Below are 22,016 nucleotides of genomic sequence, written 5' to 3'. Positions count from 1 at the left end.
ATGAAACCGCTCAATTCACTCTAAAGATAAATACATTTATTATCTGTTGTGCGCCACATGAAGTGCTCTCCGGTATAAAAACTTGCCACGAATCGCACCACAGATTTAATGAAACCGCTCAATTCACTCTAAAGATAAATACATTTATTATCTGTTGTGCGCCACATGAAGTGCTCTCCGGTATAAAAACTTGCCACGAATCGCACCACAGATTTAATGAAACCGCTCAATTCACTCTAAAGATAAATACATTTATTATCTGTTGTGCGCCACATGAAGTGCTCTCCGGTATAAAAACTTGCCACGAATCGCACCACAGATTTAATGAAACCGCTCAATTCACTCTAAAGATAAATACATTTATTATCTGTTGTGCGCCACATGAAGTGCTCTCCGGTATAAAAACTTGCCACGAATCGCACCACAGATTTAATGAAACCGCTCAATTCACTCTAAAGATAAATACATTTATTATCTGTTGTGCGCCACATGAAGTGCTCTCCGGTATAAAAACTTGCCACGAATCGCACCACAGATTTAATGAAACCGCTCAATTCACTCTAAAGATAAATACATTTATTATCTGTTGTGCGCCACATGAAGTGCTCTCCGGTATAAAAACTTGCCACGAATCGCACCACAGATTTAATGAAACCGCTCAATTCACTCTAAAGATAAATACATTTATTATCTGTTGTGCGCCACATGAAGTGCTCTCCGGTATAAAAACTTGCCACGAATCGCACCACAGATTTAATGAAACCGCTCAATTCACTCTAAAGATAAATACATTTATTATCTGTTGTGCGCCACATGAAGTGCTCTCCGGTATAAAAACTTGCCACGAATCGCACCACAGATTTAATGAAACCGCTCAATTCACTCTAAAGATAAATACATTTATTATCTGTTGTGCGCCACATGAAGTGCTCTCCGGTATAAAAACTTGCCACGAATCGCACCACAGATTTAATGAAACCGCTCAATTCACTCTAAAGATAAATACATTTATTATCTGTTGTGCGCCACATGAAGTGCTCTCCGGTATAAAAACTTGCCACGAATCGCACCACAGATTTAATGAAACCGCTCAATTCACTCTAAAGATAAATACATTTATTATCTGTTGTGCGCCACATGAAGTGCTCTCCGGTATAAAAACTTGCCACGAATCGCACCACAGATTTAATGAAACCGCTCAATTCACTCTAAAGATAAATACATTTATTATCTGTTGTGCGCCACATGAAGTGCTCTCCGGTATAAAAACTTGCCACGAATCGCACCACAGATTTAATGAAACCGCTCAATTCACTCTAAAGATAAATACATTTATTATCTGTTGTGCGCCACATGAAGTGCTCTCCGGTATAAAAACTTGCCACGAATCGCACCACAGATTTAATGAAACCGCTCAATTCACTCTAAAGATAAATACATTTATTATCTGTTGTGCGCCACATGAAGTGCTCTCCGGTATAAAAACTTGCCACGAATCGCACCACAGATTTAATGAAACCGCTCAATTCACTCTAAAGATAAATACATTTATTATCTGTTGTGCGCCACATGAAGTGCTCTCCGGTATAAAAACTTGCCACGAATCGCACCACAGATTTAATGAAACCGCTCAATTCACTCTAAAGATAAATACATTTATTATCTGTTGTGCGCCACATGAAGTGCTCTCCGGTATAAAAACTTGCCACGAATCGCACCACAGATTTAATGAAACCGCTCAATTCACTCTAAAGATAAATACATTTATTATCTGTTGTGCGCCACATGAAGTGCTCTCCGGTATAAAAACTTGCCACGAATCGCACCACAGATTTAATGAAACCGCTCAATTCACTCTAAAGATAAATACATTTATTATCTGTTGTGCGCCACATGAAGTGCTCTCCGGTATAAAAACTTGCCACGAATCGCACCACAGATTTAATGAAACCGCTCAATTCACTCTAAAGATAAATACATTTATTATCTGTTGTGCGCCACATGAAGTGCTCTCCGGTATAAAAACTTGCCACGAATCGCACCACAGATTTAATGAAACCGCTCAATTCACTCTAAAGATAAATACATTTATTATCTGTTGTGCGCCACATGAAGTGCTCTCCGGTATAAAAACTTGCCACGAATCGCACCACAGATTTAATGAAACCGCTCAATTCACTCTAAAGATAAATACATTTATTATCTGTTGTGCGCCACATGAAGTGCTCTCCGGTATAAAAACTTGCCACGAATCGCACCACAGATTTAATGAAACCGCTCAATTCACTCTAAAGATAAATACATTTATTATCTGTTGTGCGCCACATGAAGTGCTCTCCGGTATAAAAACTTGCCACGAATCGCACCACAGATTTAATGAAACCGCTCAATTCACTCTAAAGATAAATACATTTATTATCTGTTGTGCGCCACATGAAGTGCTCTCCGGTATAAAAACTTGCCACGAATCGCACCACAGATTTAATGAAACCGCTCAATTCACTCTAAAGATAAATACATTTATTATCTGTTGTGCGCCACATGAAGTGCTCTCCGGTATAAAAACTTGCCACGAATCGCACCACAGATTTAATGAAACCGCTCAATTCACTCTAAAGATAAATACATTTATTATCTGTTGTGCGCCACATGAAGTGCTCTCCGGTATAAAAACTTGCCACGAATCGCACCACAGATTTAATGAAACCGCTCAATTCACTCTAAAGATAAATACATTTATTATCTGTTGTGCGCCACATGAAGTGCTCTCCGGTATAAAAACTTGCCACGAATCGCACCACAGATTTAATGAAACCGCTCAATTCACTCTAAAGATAAATACATTTATTATCTGTTGTGCGCCACATGAAGTGCTCTCCGGTATAAAAACTTGCCACGAATCGCACCACAGATTTAATGAAACCGCTCAATTCACTCTAAAGATAAATACATTTATTATCTGTTGTGCGCCACATGAAGTGCTCTCCGGTATAAAAACTTGCCACGAATCGCACCACAGATTTAATGAAACCGCTCAATTCACTCTAAAGATAAATACATTTATTATCTGTTGTGCGCCACATGAAGTGCTCTCCGGTATAAAAACTTGCCACGAATCGCACCACAGATTTAATGAAACCGCTCAATTCACTCTAAAGATAAATACATTTATTATCTGTTGTGCGCCACATGAAGTGCTCTCCGGTATAAAAACTTGCCACGAATCGCACCACAGATTTAATGAAACCGCTCAATTCACTCTAAAGATAAATACATTTATTATCTGTTGTGCGCCACATGAAGTGCTCTCCGGTATAAAAACTTGCCACGAATCGCACCACAGATTTAATGAAACCGCTCAATTCACTCTAAAGATAAATACATTTATTATCTGTTGTGCGCCACATGAAGTGCTCTCCGGTATAAAAACTTGCCACGAATCGCACCACAGATTTAATGAAACCGCTCAATTCACTCTAAAGATAAATACATTTATTATCTGTTGTGCGCCACATGAAGTGCTCTCCGGTATAAAAACTTGCCACGAATCGCACCACAGATTTAATGAAACCGCTCAATTCACTCTAAAGATAAATACATTTATTATCTGTTGTGCGCCACATGAAGTGCTCTCCGGTATAAAAACTTGCCACGAATCGCACCACAGATTTAATGAAACCGCTCAATTCACTCTAAAGATAAATACATTTATTATCTGTTGTGCGCCACATGAAGTGCTCTCCGGTATAAAAACTTGCCACGAATCGCACCACAGATTTAATGAAACCGCTCAATTCACTCTAAAGATAAATACATTTATTATCTGTTGTGCGCCACATGAAGTGCTCTCCGTATAAAAACTTGCCACGAATCGCACCACAGATTTAATGAAACCGCTCAATTCACTCTAAAGATAAATACATTTATTATCTGTTGTGCGCCACATGAAGTGCTCTCCGGTATAAAAACTTGCCACGAATCGCACCACAGATTTAATGAAACCGCTCAATTCACTCTAAAGATAAATACATTTATTATCTGTTGTGCGCCACATGAAGTGCTCTCCGGTATAAAAACTTGCCACGAATCGCACCACAGATTTAATGAAACCGCTCAATTCACTCTAAAGATAAATACATTTATTATCTGTTGTGCGCCACATGAAGTGCTCTCCGGTATAAAAACTTGCCACGAATCGCACCACAGATTTAATGAAACCGCTCAATTCACTCTAAAGATAAATACATTTATTATCTGTTGTGCGCCACATGAAGTGCTCTCCGGTATAAAAACTTGCCACGAATCGCACCACAGATTTAATGAAACCGCTCAATTCACTCTAAAGATAAATACATTTATTATCTGTTGTGCGCCACATGAAGTGCTCTCCGGTATAAAAACTTGCCACGAATCGCACCACAGATTTAATGAAACCGCTCAATTCACTCTAAAGATAAATACATTTATTATCTGTTGTGCGCCACATGAAGTGCTCTCCGGTATAAAAACTTGCCACGAATCGCACCACAGATTTAATGAAACCGCTCAATTCACTCTAAAGATAAATACATTTATTATCTGTTGTGCGCCACATGAAGTGCTCTCCGGTATAAAAACTTGCCACGAATCGCACCACAGATTTAATGAAACCGCTCAATTCACTCTAAAGATAAATACATTTATTATCTGTTGTGCGCCACATGAAGTGCTCTCCGGTATAAAAACTTGCCACGAATCGCACCACAGATTTAATGAAACCGCTCAATTCACTCTAAAGATAAATACATTTATTATCTGTTGTGCGCCACATGAAGTGCTCTCTGGTATAAAAACTTGCCACGAATCGCACCACAGATTTAATGAAACCGCTCAATTCACTCTAAAGATAAATACATTTATTATCTGTTGTGCGCCACATGAAGTGCTCTCCGGTATAAAAACTTGCCACGAATCGCACCACAGATTTAATGAAACCGCTCAATTCACTCTAAAGATAAATACATTTATTATCTGTTGTGCGCCACATGAAGTGCTCTCCGGTATAAAAACTTGCCACGAATCGCACCACAGATTTAATGAAACCGCTCAATTCACTCTAAAGATAAATACATTTATTATCTGTTGTGCGCCACATGAAGTGCTCTCCGGTATAAAAACTTGCCACGAATCGCACCACAGATTTAATGAAACCGCTCAATTCACTCTAAAGATAAATACATTTATTATCTGTTGTGCGCCACATGAAGTGCTCTCCGGTATAAAAACTTGCCACGAATCGCACCACAGATTTAATGAAACCGCTCAATTCACTCTAAAGATAAATACATTTATTATCTGTTGTGCGCCACATGAAGTGCTCTCCGGTATAAAAACTTGCCACGAATCGCACCACAGATTTAATGAAACCGCTCAATTCACTCTAAAGATAAATACATTTATTATCTGTTGTGCGCCACATGAAGTGCTCTCCGGTATAAAAACTTGAGTATGTGAGAAAGTTCGGGAGATTTTAAATTTTAAAAAAGTTAGAAAACTTCATTGGAAAATAAAACAGAAAAGAATTTGTCGTCAGGTTCAGATTATTACCTTGGAATTTAAGTCAATAACTCGACTTGAAAAATTAAAATTTAACTAGAATAAACTCGCGATTGAAACCAAAATCACAATATGCAGAATTCATTTCGCTCCATTCACAAAAGCAAAACTAATTAGCATTGCTAAATTTATTATCTCCATCTCTCTTAGCAGACAACGTTTGGTCGAAATTCTGTTATATATTGACAATTCTTAATTCTTCAATTAAAATTATATGTCAATTTTTTACTATCTACAGCGTTGCACTTTTTAAATTATTGTGTTCGCATACATCTAACTCTCTGCACTCGAATTGTTATTTATTTTTCAATTTTGATTGTTAAAAATGCTTACAGAATGGTAAAAAGACGTAGATTCATTTTTCAGGGAAATCCAACTTTAAAAAATATATATATATATATATATATATATATATATATATATATATATATATATATATATATATATATATATATATATATATATATATATATATATATATATATATATATATGAAGCCATAAACAAACCCTTACATTAAGTGAATAATTATGAATCGAATTACTTTTCAGAGTTCTAAGGGGTAAATGAACAGACATATGTGTTTCGTACAAAGCTTTCTAGAAATGAACAATCTTAGTATGACAAGCACATATTATTAATTCTTCTTTCTACTTTTCTTAGTTTTTGAATCATTATCTTCAGGGATGAAAAAATGTAATTCCAAACAAGTCTTTTTGAATCTCCAGGAAATTTGGTGCACGGAATGATTGACGTTTAATGATTATAATACTCCTGTAAACTTGCTCAAACATCAAACAAAAACAGTAGCATCAAGATCACGTCTTTTTCAGTGCTATAAAAATAGAAATTTTATTTTAATTATTTAATTTTTACTTTTAAGTCATTGATTTCCAATTCGTTCTTTTAAATATCATGAAATCTGAAAATCAATTGTTTGCTCACATTTCATATTAAATAGTGCCATTCGTATAAAATCAAAATTTAACTCAAATAAATTTATGAGCTAAAAATAAATTACTGGAAAGATGATAATAATGTACCGTCATCGAAAACACAAATCTGTTAGGAATTTCATAGCGTGTGAGAAATTGTCATGTGAAAAAGCGAAAGAGAAACCGATTGCAAAAATCCATCTTAACAAATGTAATTTAATCAAGTTAAATGAATGTTTACAAACAAAGTACATCGTACATTCTTCCAAATAAAAGGGAAAAAATTAAAGTTCAAATTTTTGCTATTTTTCTAGCAATTAGTTTCGAGTAGAAGCGGGCTCAAAATAACCGAAAATCCTCTCCTCTCAGGCGTACTAGAATCTTCTCTTCAGGCGTACTTCTACAAAAAATTCGATCTCGAGAGTTTGATGAATGCGCATGTTTCAACCCTCCCTGAATTCGAAAAACATAATAACAGAATTGTCTATGTCTGTTCATGAATGAGCATAAAACAAAATAAGAACCAATGAGGCCAGAATTTTTCAGCCTCCGGTACATGTATCACAAATGATGCGCTATATTATTTGATAGTGCGAATTTTTACACTCAAACACAACAGTTAAAGAATGTCCAAAATGTCAATTGTAATGAAAATCTCTTATAACATTTTCTTCAACAACCGTTCAAACTGGAAGGTGAATTTTTGGTCCCAAAAACTGAAATGTAGTGGCACAATATAATGTAACATTGTAATATTTATTAGTCAGATATATACATAATTTTTCCTGCTATTTTTGCATCCAACACGTCCATACTGTCTCCAATAGCGGACACACATAACAAAACTGGGGCTTAAAACTGGGCAATTACAGAACACTGCGCAAAGTAACGTTATCAGTTTTAAAAATGAGATAAACTTTATACGATTCCTGCTACAAAAATATCATAATCAATCTAAAAATGATAAATTCCGTTATTTTTAATTAAAAATATGAATATAAGTATATTTTTGACAAAATGATACATTTTTAATACTTTTTAATCTGTTCTTTCCCAGTTCCTAGGAAATTATATTTCCAATCATACTACTATTTAAAAATACATATAAGACATGTTTGCAACTTGAGCCAGCCTTACTTTTCTTAAAAATGAATGAAATAAAGTCCATACACGAGAAACCGTTGACAACGAAATTTTCGTTACATTCATCCACATCAATAACATATAATAATTAACCAAATGGAGTGGCCCCTCCAAATCTTTCTGGCATACTCTCTAATAAAGCTGCTGTCCCCGAGAAGGCCTTGCATAACATTGGCGTGCAATAGTTACAAAATATTAACCTTTGGCATGAATTTAGCATTTTTACGGAATCTGTCGTGTTCTCCTTGGAGATTAATCCCAGGCATGCTGTTAACAGCGTAAGAAAATCGAATTTCTGCTCTAAACGTATTTTTCCAACACCGATTGAAATACAAATTTGACACACAACATACCTTGTACTCTCAAAATCACATACTAAATTTGATATATTTGTGCCATTGATTCTCTCGAGTTATTGTTTTTACATATTTCTAAATGCACAGGCCTTTGTTGGATTTGGCTCAAAATTTATTAGATATCTACATTATAGATGCAAAATCTGTGTACCGAATCTTATCTATTTATCTCTCTGCGTCAACCGATACTCGAACTCCTCTGGATGGATTTCATTCAAAATTTATTAGAAATCTACAGATTCAGCGTTCAGTCCCTGCGCTAAACTTCAGCCGTCTTGAAAGCGCCCTTGCTACAGAATATGAAGTGCGATAACAGAAGGTCAACGTGTGTTTCCAACTCGGGGAAGTCTGACACATCAAAATCTCGAGTTCCGATTTTTTGGGGTTAGCAATATTTTCTCTATACTTCGTACACGGAAAATGTAACAAAAGTTATTTAAATTATGATTACTACTTTTCAGGAATATGTCGTAATATTTAAATGTCGTACCAATACAGCAGTTTCATTTGCAGAATATTAATTAATAAAAATCTAACCGACTTTGGCCTACAGCTGTTCGTTTAACATATTAATTAGCAAAGCCGGCTCATTTTGACGAATTACATTTTATCAAACACAATGAAAGTAATATTTTATATTATATTTGCACAATAAATAGTGAGGAATCTGATTAATTTGTTATATACTTAAAGTTGAGAAATCAACTGGCAAATAAATTGTACGAAATCATTCTGATTATCAAACCTGGATGCTGCATCAACGTCTTATTTTGCGATATATCTTGAAATGGAAGTGCTGGAGATGTTTTCTGCAGAGAATATATCAGAAAGTAATATTTTTGAGATTTTCCTTGATTTGATAATTTGGAGTTTTGGGAAGAAGGCAGTAATCGACGATGAGACTATAAGGGACATAGTTTCGAATTTTATTGATATCAATGCAAAGGTTAGGATAGAGGGACTCGTTTTTAAGACTTTTAATCTATTTTTAAAATATAAATGTTTTATTTTATATCTATAGATAATTGATTAAGGATTCATCGATTCTCAATTGAAAAAAAAAATCTTTTATGATGGCGCATATCTTTTCACTTTTTCGTGTCCGAAATATAAATAAAAAATATCTTAATTGTCAAAAATTTCACTGTCGAGATTTTGATGTATTTTATCTCTCGTCTGAGACCCCCTCGAATCCACAATTTTATACGAAGGTAGAGGGGGTGGACATATTTTGATGGGTACATTATTTACGAACAAAATTTAAAAACATTGAAAATATCTGCGATTTAATCCACTTCCTTCGTTCAACGAGTGGAGTTTCGAATAACCTCTCCATTTGAAAGTCGCCGTTGTAAATGAAAACAATTGACTGCATCAAAAAAATCACGGGATCTCACTCGTATTATAAATTTCTTTTCTCTCCATGCAGATGCGATTCCTCAGGAGAAGTTTATTGTGATGAAGTGGGGACTGACTTGTGTATGGGTAGATCAAAGTGGAAAGAAACGGGGCGGGGGCTAAGTTTAGAACGAAGAGGGGAAAAAAATCGGCTGCGAAGAAGAAACTCACAACTCGGCTCGACTTCAATGAGAACGAACTCTTAAGGTCGGAGTAGAAAACACACCACGTCTTTGACTCGATATTACGGCACTGCTACGTTATTCGCTTTTGTTGAAATCGGTCTTTCAACCTTTCGGTGTTGGGAACACACATTTCCACAGATTCACAACAAAAATCATTGTAGGACTAGCTGCCTGTGGCAACCAGCTTCTTCACCCAGATTATTAAGTTTTGCGGCTGTTAAATATGAATGTGGAATGTATATATTTTTTTAATTTCACCTTGTAAATTCAATAAGACCGAAAAACATTCATTTATTTGAATAAGTCAAAACAAATTATAAAGCATGAAAATTATAAGGCGCATCTATTACGAAATACGAGTGGAAGTGAAAATCCTTCTTCGGAATAAATGTCCAAAGATGGCTTTTTTTTTTTTTTTCCTTTAATTGTTACATTGGCAAAAGTACGCGACTGAATGCTTTGAAGAATGAGTTTGAATTTCATAATACTGTTTATTACGTTTTGAAAATTCACTGAGAATAAAAAAGAAACAGGGTACAGAAATGGAATTGATACTATTAATGAGGAATTTTTTTTTTAATTTTAGGGGGATATAAAAACCAGTTTTGTGAGATAACAGTGTTTGACGATATAGTTATCCATTTCCATATGTAAATTCTAACGATTACATATCTGGAAACGATTGTCTATTTCCCGTGCGATTCAACTTTGATGCCTATTTCTTAATTTGTCTTATATTGAATTTTATTAGAAATACTCTAGGTAAGTCATTTCTAATGATATAAGTCATTAATTAGAGAGATGTTGAATCAAAAGCAGCTATAACAACGTTCAGTGAAGCAGTCTGAAATGTTCGTACAGTAATTTGTTTACATTTAACTGCTGCCATTCAGCAATGTGTAATAACAGCGACTTCTGCGTACGTCATTTAACATTTTATATAGAGGAATTATTCGTAGAACACATTCAACTCTCGCGTTCTTTTGAGGTCGCATTCTGCTCCCTCCCATTCTTTGCTATTCAATGGCTAGAACCAATGTTCCCTCGTTATAATAATTATTTTTGCCTAATCTGTCAATAATCTGTGAAATTTGAATCTATTATTCGTTAAGGATCTATTGAAAGTGGAGATTTTCAATTTTCAGGTGGGAACACAAGTTTTAGAAATAATAATTAAATAGTAATAATTTTTGGAACTTTTGAGAATAATTTAATGGGTATTTATTTTTGAAACGTTTTGAACAATAGAGTTGATTTTTTTTTTTTTTTACGATTAATAGAAGATTTGGGAATAATTCAGTTTCTATTGATTATGAAAGGTTTGGAAATAATGGAGTTTGTATTTGTTTTTAGAAGTTTTAGGAATCATTCAATATGTATTAAAGTTTGAAAAATATCAAAATATTTATATTTGTATTAATTTTTAAGACGTTTGGGAATCATTTAACTTCTGTTCATTTTTGCGACTTTTGTAAATAATTTAATAAGCATTCATTTTTGAAATATTGCAAAGACATTCATTTGTATTAATTGTTTAAATGTTTTGAATTAATTTTATTTTCAGCATACACGTTTCCGCATTGTAGCAATGTTTTATGCCAAATGTTTGACGCCTCCTGAAAATCTGAAAACTTTTCACCAATTCATCAATAAATGCAAGATATTTTATAGAAATTGCTGGCAATCGGCCTTTTATGCGCTCGAATTTCACCAGTTTATCAGTTCATATAGGTTCGATATTCTGCCTGTAGAATAACTTAACTGGCTCACTCAGTCGTGCAGAGCATATCTAAACAGAAATTATGTAATCATAAAAAAACTGACACAGAGATATAAATATATCTTGATATCTTTCTTAATTTAATAAATATATCTTGCAAACTTTCCTGATTTCGAAAATGCCTATGCGGTATTATGTCTGTCTGTTTACAAGATAACTCTAACACACAACGAGCAGTCTGCAGGAAATTTAATGCATGCACTTTTCCCCAGATTTACAAATTTTATTAAACGTTGGTGAAAATCCATGAAAAGTCTGTTTATTTGTCCATCCATTCATTTTCCCTTGGGGCGCTTCTGATATAAGGGATGAGTTTGTTCGGGGTTTGTTTATGATGGTTTTGTTTCTCGCCGCCCAGGTAGGAACAGAAATGGTGTCGGCCCAGTTTCTCCCTACCAATGACAGGTTATGCTTCCCACGGGAAATGTTGTACCGTGGCCGGTGATGGCCCTTAGGACTCACCAGCCGATTCCGCCGCTCTGTTTCTATCATCCAATATTTTCGCATTGTAGATCTTTATCAAATTTCGAAAAACACACACTTTTAATAAATTGTCATGTAGCAACTCGTCTAATTGTGAAAGGGATTACTCGAAAATGCAACGACTTAGAAGCAAGACATTTAGTCCTTCAATGGCATTGTAATAAGTCTAGAACTCAGTCGTTGGAGAGGAAAATACAGAAATTGCATGCAGTTGGAATTGCAATACAGAGAATTTTTAAATTATGAAATGGTACAACAGATTTGTTCAGCATTATTTTCAAAAGCTATCGCGGAAAAACGCCAAAATGCATAATTTTCAATGCATTTTTTTTTTTTTGAATATCACTCAGATGCGCATTTATTCATCATGAAAGCATACATATCCTGACTTTGAAAGCTCTTGATCAAATGGTCAGTCATTATACATTCTAACAAAATCAATATTTAATTATTTTGAATAGATTAACTGATATCTAAAAATATTTATAGCTATCGGAAACAATAAATGGAAAATACATAACATAAGATCACATATAGATTACAAAATTGAATCTCCGCAAACAGTCAGAAACGACCCAATTAAAATTCTGTTAAAAATGCATTAAAAATATCAATGAAACCGAAAGGATTGGCCTCCGTGAAGCTTTTTCGTTTACTTCTAAGAAATGAAGGATATCTCCAAATCCTATCAGCAGAAAAAAATGTGGACTTAGAGCAATACAAGTTCTCCGATTTTTATTTTTCTACACATGAGCGTTTTGTTCTGAGTAGTCTAGGGAAGAAAATAAGGTATACATTGAGGATTCCTTTTTTGTTCAACAATTGAAACTAAAATTTGACACGAAACTATCATTCTAACCAAAAGAGGGCACATCAAAGTTTATTTGCCTGTGTTTTTAAAAGCGAATGTAAGCCTCTTAACCTCCTCGACGGATTTGACTCAAAATTTAATGCAGATCTGAACTTTAAATGTTAAAATGGCGCCCCGGTTCCTTGCGCTTTTTTAATAAACGTGCTTGGAGCCAGAGGGGCATTTCCGATAGATGGATTTCGTTCAAAATTTTAACTACAAATCTGGTGCAAAGACCCCAATTCTTTTGTCTAGCTGAAAGCGTTTGTGGGTTATTGTGACAGATGTGCAGACATTATTCCAATAACGTATTTTTAAGACTCCAGGAAGTCTGAGATGAGGAGATTCGCAGAATGTTTCGCATGCTGGAAAACTACCTGGTGCAGTGATCTCCCCAAAACGTTCTCTCTGGCAGTTGCGCTATCCCAGAGAAAACCTTGCGTTGCGCTGGCGTACAAGATTGGCATGGGTGTAACTAAATATTAACCTTTGGCATGAATTCAGTATTTTTTATTGAATCTCCCGTATAGTCCTTTGCGAGTTTCTAGGTAACTGATCTCTGGCACGCAGTTCTTAGGGAAGTGTCAGAAAACCAAATATGCATTTTTTCAGACTGTTTGAAACTAAAATGTGACACAGAGTGGATACTTTAATAGAAAAATCCCGTATCAATTTGAAATATTGAGTTACTGTGCGTTATTGCATTTGCATACTTCTAAAAGTGCAGACCAACAGACGATCCACTCCAAGTTGGATTTGGCTCAAAATTGGGTTCGTTTATATTCTATGGATTTTAAATGCATGCGCCAAATTTTAACCATTGAGCTCTGTCCATTTTGTAGTTATCGTGTTGGCTCATATTTGAACAGCCGGACAGACTTCCTCTGAACGGATTTTGCTCAAAATTTTTGAGAAATCTACAAATGTGGTTTAAAGATCGCGTACAAAATTTCGCCAGTCTAGATCTAAATGGAATGTCTCATTCAGGAAGGTTTCAAATTCGATATTGGAGATTCGTTAAAATCGCGACGATTACAATACTTTGTTTTTGACGATGACAGTACTTTCTCTGTACTTCGCATCCGAGAAAATAACTATTTTTATTTGTATTATTAATTACTATTACTTTACAGCATCATGTGGTAATATTTATATTTTGTCCCAATGTAAAAGAGCTTATTTACTGACTTATAACTGTAACCGAATACCAAAAAAATGAAACGAATTTGGTTAACTGTGACAGATCAAGTGCTGTCTGAGTTTGGAGTTGAAATACTGAAAGAATGAAGACATGATTTTCAGAAAAAGTCTTACCAATTCCTTTTAACTACTTACTAAAAGAAGCAGTAGTTTTTTTTTTTTAATATTTTTATTTTGACTAAAATACTAAGAATCATTTTTAATTTAAGCAAAGAGATTTCTTAATCGAAATACTTTTTAATAAAAAATATTTTTTAAATTTTTTATAATGAATAATAATTTGTAATTTATTAAAATTTATAATTTTATTAAATAATTTAATTTTACTAAAAAATATTGTTACATAATTTATACAAAGCATTTGTATTCGTATTATTTTATGGTCCAGTCTAAACGAGAATGGACCCTAAATTTTAGAAGAATCTCACTCTCGCATTCCTGAGTGTGTGAACTCAAGTAACAAAGACATCATTTGCGCGTTATGATTGTGCATCAGCCTTTTTCTCAACTGTGCAAAGAGTTAATATCACAGACTTGCACTTTTTACTCCAAAATGGCAGATGTGTGTCAAATTTGGAACCAAATCAGATATTGGAAAAGCGAGCTGTCCATGCATACATGTGCTGATGAATACTAATCTTTCAGTCAGAATTCAAAGCAAGGGAGGGCGGGATTCAAGCTGTATCCGAATTGTTTCTTTTACATTCTGCAGGGGCTTTATTTGCATGCGAAAGCGTTAAGTAAAAATGAAACATGCCAGTTGAATGGAATTCAGTACATAGCTTTAAATCCAATTATAAAATATTTTTCAAATTGTCTGTATTGAATACTTGTTTTTATGCACATACCAGTGAAATGAGTTTGAAATTTGAAATTGGATTGAGTTTTCCTTCGCCACAATTTTACTTATTTGTCAAATCTCGAATGGGATTCAGTTTTCCTGTGAGCAAAGTAACTCAAAAGCGTAACGGGTGAGATGAATGTCATTTTGGATATCATTTTATCGCCAAAATGGTAGATCAGAATCACATTTCAGATCAAAGGGCTGGTTGTCCATCTGTCTACTCGAATGCATGTAAAACGGGATCATTCAGTGATACAGTAAGCTAGATAAGTGATCTTTGTATCAAAATGATAGATCCAATGATCGTATTTTGAATCAAGTGAGTGAAAAGAACAAAATGAAATCTCATCACCTGATTCGAATTTCGCTTAAAATGTGCTGTCTGAAATGAGTATGCAAAGAACAAAAAACTCCTGAAATGAAGAATCCTTTTCTATAAGTGGGAAGACTTTCGAGAAATGGTTAAACCTAGCAGAGAATTCCTTTCATCAATGTGGTATTATTTCATACAGAAACGTTACCATCCATTATATTTGGTGTATATTCATTTCACAGTGAATTGTTGAATTGTTTGGTGGGAAAGTAATACGTACAACGTTTTTTATAGAAAGTTCGAAGAAGGAATTTTTTTAGAATGAGAGTCCACTGGAATGAATTCGGTAAATTAAAAAGACAAAACACTAATCGCTAGAACAAACAAACTGTAACGGGAAGTGCGATGGGAGCGCAGCAGTTGATTTTTGCCGATTTATTTGCTCACTAGTTTCTCTAAACTTTTCGGAGGTGAATATATTTTTTTTTCTTATAAAAGGTGGGCTGAATTTGTCAAAACATTTTATTTAAAATGAAGTGTTCTCCCGCAACACTCAAAGAAAGAATAACATGCGAAATCTCGAAAGTGGTTTTGGAATCTTCAGAGAAATTTGAATTTATAATTTTTTTAAATAATTGATTATTTCAAAAATTACATTCCGCATTTATTTTTTATTACGTCGACAATAATAATCTCTTTGTAAATGTATTCCGAATTATTATCCGCTACATGCGACTACTGCGTAGTAAGAAGAAAAAGTGTCATCTGCCTCCGTTCCAAAAAAAATATTTCTACGCTTCAATCAACTTTTAAAGAGGAAATAGAAAATTCTTTGCCTATAATAGAATAGAATCTGCGCATAAACTAATTATTAAAAAATTATTTTCCGACACCAAACTTTTTTTCAAGTATTATCTACCTTCCTGGGCTTTTTAAAGACATTTTTGTCCCCATAGCTAATAAAATATTATTATATAATTTAAGACATAAAATCGTTTCAGTGCTTTCATTTTTTAAATCGAAATCATAATATAACCAATGCTAAACTATTCTTAAATCTCATACTGAATATTATTTTGTAATTCCATGTAAAGGTTGATTTTCTGGAAATCAGTGAATGAATATGAATAAATACAAGTAATTTCCGGTTTTCTCAACTGAAATGAAATTTTACCTACTTAAAAAAGAGTTTGAGATGCTCAAGTTTATTTTAATAAATAACAGAAATCCATAATATAAATTTTATGTAATTTTTTCATAAATCAATGATTTTGAAACATTTCAAAAACATTTTTATCTGAAAAAAAACACAGTTTAAAGGAAAAAAACTAATATAAATTATTTGAGGAGGCCTGTATCGATTAACTTTCAGTTACGAACTATTTTCAAAAGTCAATAAAAATTCTTCTCTCTTCTATTAATTTTTAAAGAATGAAATCAAACTAAATAAAGCACTCTTGTGGATAATGCGAGGCAATTAAATTAAATTATTTCTATGGTTCTCATTCAAATCAGTAGTAAAATCAAATAATGTTTTTTCATAGAAGCATAATTTCTAATTGATGAAACTTAAACATTTAATTAAATACCGCAAAGTATTCACAAAAAACCTTCCTTGTGGTAGTGTGACGGAATGATATGAAAAATTAATCTAAAACCTTGGAAATATCTATAATTCTACGCTTACAAATGCGCGGAATGCAAGTAGCTGCTCACGTAAAACCATTGTCTTCTGAAAAAAAATCAGGAAATTCATTGACCTAAGCTTTCTGGAGACCTTGCGATGTGTGTTGCAAAAAATTAGAGTATAATCCAAAAAAGGTCTTTAACGGTCATCAGCTGAGGCAAATGTCAGGAACGAATGGGGTTCGCATTTTGTCATATGTAGAGATCAGAAACTGATAAATAAGCGAAATTTATTTTCAGTATTTCAAAACTAACAAAATGTAGAAATGTGCATTTTAGCTTTGGACCAACAGCGATCTTCTAAACTGTTAGAGAGTCATATAGTATTTCCATAGCTTTAAAGGACGTAAACATGACGTAAAATCGAGATATTTTATGATGTTCGAGTCAAAAAATGTACTCTGAAAAAATTACAATATCTAAATTCTGTTAGAGTCCCCCGATTAGCAAACGTCTCTCTCTCCTTATATTGTAAACAAGATGAATATTTGTTTGTATGGTGTTTATATAAATCTTAAGGTTTTGTCTAACTTCATGAAATTTGTTACACCTGTTGTTCAAAACAAGAAAAGTTCACAGGGACCTTTCTAAAAAGAGCTATTTAAAAATGATCAAATCTTTGCTGTTTTTCAGCTGTATCTCATGAAAATGATATTCAGTTTTATTGCAAGGGATTATTAGTATCGGTGGATTGTATAAAAATTTTGACTTCGTAATGTTTCCAACTGTACATGCAGTGATTTAAATAATATAAATCAATACTTCATTTAAATATTTTTTCTATCTGAAAGTATATGTCAATCTCTAATGTTTAGAAGCTGCCCAATTTTAAATTACCTTGATTAAAATGGATATTTTGTGTATGTAACACAGCAACTTATTTGGGGTTTTTTTTCCCAATAAAATAACACCTTCGAAATGTGAAAAAAATGGTAAAATATGAAAAAGAATTTTGTATGGATTTAAGGCTAGAATTAAAATATAATAACAATATGGAAAACAAACTAAAAAAATGGAATATTCAAGAGCATTTTCAACAAACAAATCTTTTTTAAAATGCCTTTAAAAACAACAACAAATGCAAGGATGTTAACTATCTATTCTAATAACTTCGAAGGTCAAATATAGTTTCACAAATCTTCAAATAATAAAAATAAAAACCACAGTGTCACAAGAAAAGCTCTTGGACCTAAAATAAAAGGCTTCATAAAAGGAAAGCAAGCGAAGACTTAATTTAAATTAGAAAATTAATAAATGTGCTGAAATTAAAGAAAGAAACAAACAAAGTATGTCTAGTTTGTTTTTCTTTCATATTAATATTTATGTGATATGTTTTATGATTTAGATAATAAAAGAATTTATGTTTGTTCCAATTCTCTATTTAAAATATTAGATATTTTTTTATATCTGCTGGAGACTCCACTCCATATTAAAACGGTGGCGCTAGCAGAATTTCTTTATTATCTGTAATCTTAATTCTTACGGAAGTATGAAATATTATCTTATAAGTCACTTTATATTCCAATTTCTATATTATTTTATTATTAGTGTGTTCATTAGTAGCTATATTATCCATAATTTTATCTCTGAGAACATCTGGAATGTTAGTATAAGTTGATGCACATATTAGCAACTTACGAACGAATCACGAAAATCTCTGTGACAAAATGATATTATTATCCATAACCTTATTCTAGAAACCCTTATCTATATTTACCTGTATCTATAACCTTATTCCAGAAACGTAAGCATCTGTTCACGTAATACTCGTGTCCTCCGAAGAATGATTTAAAATTTGGGATGCGATATTATGAAAACATTTCTCACGTGAAAAATCAGTTCATATTCCTTTTAATATCCATAACTGTATTCTAGCAAACATATGAATTATAACAATTCATTTACATAACACTGTCGTCATTTAAAATATAAAATTCCGTGATGCAAGTCACTCGGTCAACTCATGGCGTAATATTATGAATAAAGACTTTATCGAAATATTAGTCTATAATCCTTTTTTATTCATAACCTTATTCTAGCAAATGCAAGCATCTGCTCACGTAATACTCGTGTCCTTCGAAAGAATCACAAAAATTCCTAGTATCATATTATGAAAAAAATTCCTGTGATGAATTGAAAAATAGTCCATATTTCTTTTAGTAAGGTTTTTCGAGCAAACGTATGAAATGCAAACATCCTTCAAAAAACATTGGCGTCATCTGAAAAAAATCATAAAAATACGTGACGCAAGGCACCACATGGCGTAATATTATGAATAAAAATTTGACGTAAACCGAAATGTTAGTGCATAATCATTTTATAATATTCACAACCTTATACAAGCAATTATAATCTAAGCGAAATGCAAGCATCTGCTCACGTAACACTCGTGTCTTCCGAAAGAATCACAAAAATCCGTGACGTAAGCAAGTCTCCTGGAGACCTGGTGACGAGTGTCTTAGACGATGCTAGAGGTGCTTACCTTGAACGAGGAGCCGTACGGACGGACTCATCGGGAACAGCAGCGAGGGCCGATCCCCCTCAGGCGTGCATTCCCTCCTTCTCTGGTCAGCAGGATGAACATCCACAAGAGAGCCGGTCCTCACCTCCGAGTATCCTCTGAGCGACTGAAGGAACTTGGAGAGGAGGATGGAGATGGGAGAGCGACACCTGGTGGAAAGGAAAAAGTTCGGATGGCACCTGTGGAAACAGAAGTTGGGACGTCCCGGAAATGGGGCAGACGATTCAGAAGAGCGTTTGGTCGATTCGAGGAATTGAGAGGAACAAAGACCAACGCATTGAAAAGTAATATCGCTTTTGAGAAAGTTGACTTTTGTGTGTGTACTTCAGCTCCAATTATTCCCAGGAATTCAAGTGATGCCTCATCTGATTAGTCAGATATTCGGACAAACTATAAAAACAAAGGTTATTTCTGAGAAAAAAATGGAACTAGTTTATTACCTATTAATTTAGTAATTATAAAATGGCTGTTGCTTTTATTCTCTATGTTTACATTTATTTGTGGTATTTGATTCATGCATTCCTATTGGATTCGCACCGAAGTTTATTCATTTTTTCTTCTTTTTTTTACTATTTTTTCATTCATTCAATGCCCGTGAGAGCTAGCTGAACATTTTAGTTTTAGAGAATGAATTGGTCCACCGAAAGCAGAATACTAAAGCAAGAAGGCCTGAAGGAATTAAAAAGAGGAGACAGATTGTTCTCAAGAACGTTTTTAGATATCTTACAAGTACTTTTATAAAACATTCTTTATTGCAAATCTTTAACTTATTTCTTAAACAATTACACAAAAATATTTCAGCTGCATTGACAGTTTCCTACACATATGTATATCGCAGCAATTTGCAAAACAATGGAGTTGGTTAATACACTGTTAGGGTAATTTCTCACTCCACAATAAGTTAGCACTGAAAACAAATATACTAGTCTCCTTTGGTGACCAGTTCGTTCGTTAGAACAAATGCTCTCTTGCTATAGAACTAATGCTATGTACCTTGTTCTCTCGATAACTTCTTCAGCAAAATATATTTCAGTGCCACTTTCAATAGTCGGATAATTCCTTTTATTTTAGAAGTCTTCTGATATTTTGTTCATTGTACTCTATAGATCTCTAATTTTAATTCCTATATCGCTCTCTAATCTAAGATTTAACTTTAGATTTGAGATGGAAGACATCAATGAATATGAAAGCTTCTTGGCTGACGACTGAAAATCGAATCCCTCAGCATTGAAATCTTACGTGTATCACAGAATATTTAGTATTTTATAATTTATGTAATACTTCAAAGAATTCTGAAATAAAAATTGTTCTGATTCATCATAAAATTCAGTTTTACTTTCGAAAATATTTAAATGCAGTAAATTATATTTTATTTTATGTCAATCAATAAATGTATTTCTGAAAACAACTATGAAGTCTAAATCTTATACAAACTTCCGATCCTATAAATCATATTCTGTAAAATTATCTTGACAAACGAACGTTTCAATCTTCTGCAATGAAGCCTGACCGAGTTATAAAATTTTGAATAACATTATTTAAGGACAATCAAGGATTTCATTATTTTAGACAAACATTCTCTGTGAAAGTCCAAGCGCTGATTGGATATTTTCTTCGAGACTGTCGATGAAGAGGTTCGAAATCATGCGTTTTTATGAAAATAGAATAAAGGCATTCAAATTTCATAACTTAAATCAGTTTTAACAGCAAAATTGTTGAATTTTTCAAAATTTAAAATGTTAGTGTCTTAAGAATATTTTATTAAACATGACTCACAGAACAGAGGATTTGTATAAAAATTTTAAATTCGAAATGATTTATTCAAACTACATAAAATATAATTATTTCATTTAGACCGTTTTTATTAGATATATACACCGTTTTAAAAATGGGTCGTTGGGCCTCTGATTAGAGCGGATGTCCTTAATATATTAAACTATACATGCCTTAAATGAAACTGAATTATCAAATTATAATATAGTTATTGTAAAATGCATTCTGACATTCGTTTTTTTAGATAATATCATATTTCATATTTACTCCATTTCATACAAACACACTGAACATTACATTTTCCTAGATTTAATGTGCAATAAATTTAACTTGATCTTTCAATTTCAGTTTTTATCAACGTTATGGCAACGCGCTGATAAAAGCTAATTCCCCCCACCCCTATTCATCACGTGCTCGAGTAAGCTAAATTTTATTTTCATTTTGCACGAAATAAACTGTTGAAAAATATGTTTAAAATATTTTTTAAATTCATCAAAAACTAGAAACAATTTGGAGGTTAAAACATTGGTGTCATTGAAAAGAATATGTTTTGAACTTTAAGATGATATAAATATTAGTTTTGTATTGTAATATTTTCGGAAGTTATCGCAGTAAAACGTTGAATTTTAATTCATTTTAATTAATTAAAATTCTAATTAAAATTTTAAAAAATCATTTCGAGTTGCACATTCCCATCCTTCAAAATATATATGGGCCTAGTTTGGTAACTCTAGGTCATATGTCCTGGCACCAACTTAAACACACACGAGTGCCCTCCCAAGCACAAACATGCATCCTTCTAATAATCAACCTTGAGGTAACTGATGATGCATTTTCTTTAAGACAGTGAATCGAAAAGTATGAAATCGTTCCTTTGAATAGAGTAGTGATATTCAAATTTTCATAAACCAGTTCAGTTGGAGTTGACTGGAGCGCGTGAAAATCTTTTTACTT

The 22,016-nt window shown here is 33.3% G+C and overlaps 1 protein-coding gene across 1 annotated transcript in view; it reads right to left on the bottom strand.

The window, feature by feature from the left end:
• Window positions 1-19,382, bottom strand: part of LOC129957447 (neuropilin and tolloid-like protein 1) — a 254,105-nt gene extending 234,723 nt beyond the window's left edge. Inside the window, exon 1 of the mRNA XM_056069768.1 lies at window positions 19,251-19,382. Within this exon, the coding sequence (XP_055925743.1) occupies window positions 19,251-19,281 (31 nt within the window). The 5' untranslated portion in view covers window positions 19,282-19,382. The remainder of the gene's footprint in view (window positions 1-19,250) is intronic.
• Window positions 19,383-22,016: the final 2,634 nt, after the last annotated feature.

The sequence above is a fragment of the Argiope bruennichi genome, chromosome 2 (assembly GCF_947563725.1).
Source record: "Argiope bruennichi chromosome 2, qqArgBrue1.1, whole genome shotgun sequence".
Taxonomy (NCBI): Eukaryota; Metazoa; Arthropoda; class Arachnida; order Araneae; family Araneidae; genus Argiope; species Argiope bruennichi.
This window is presented reverse-complemented; position numbering and strand designations above follow the sequence as displayed.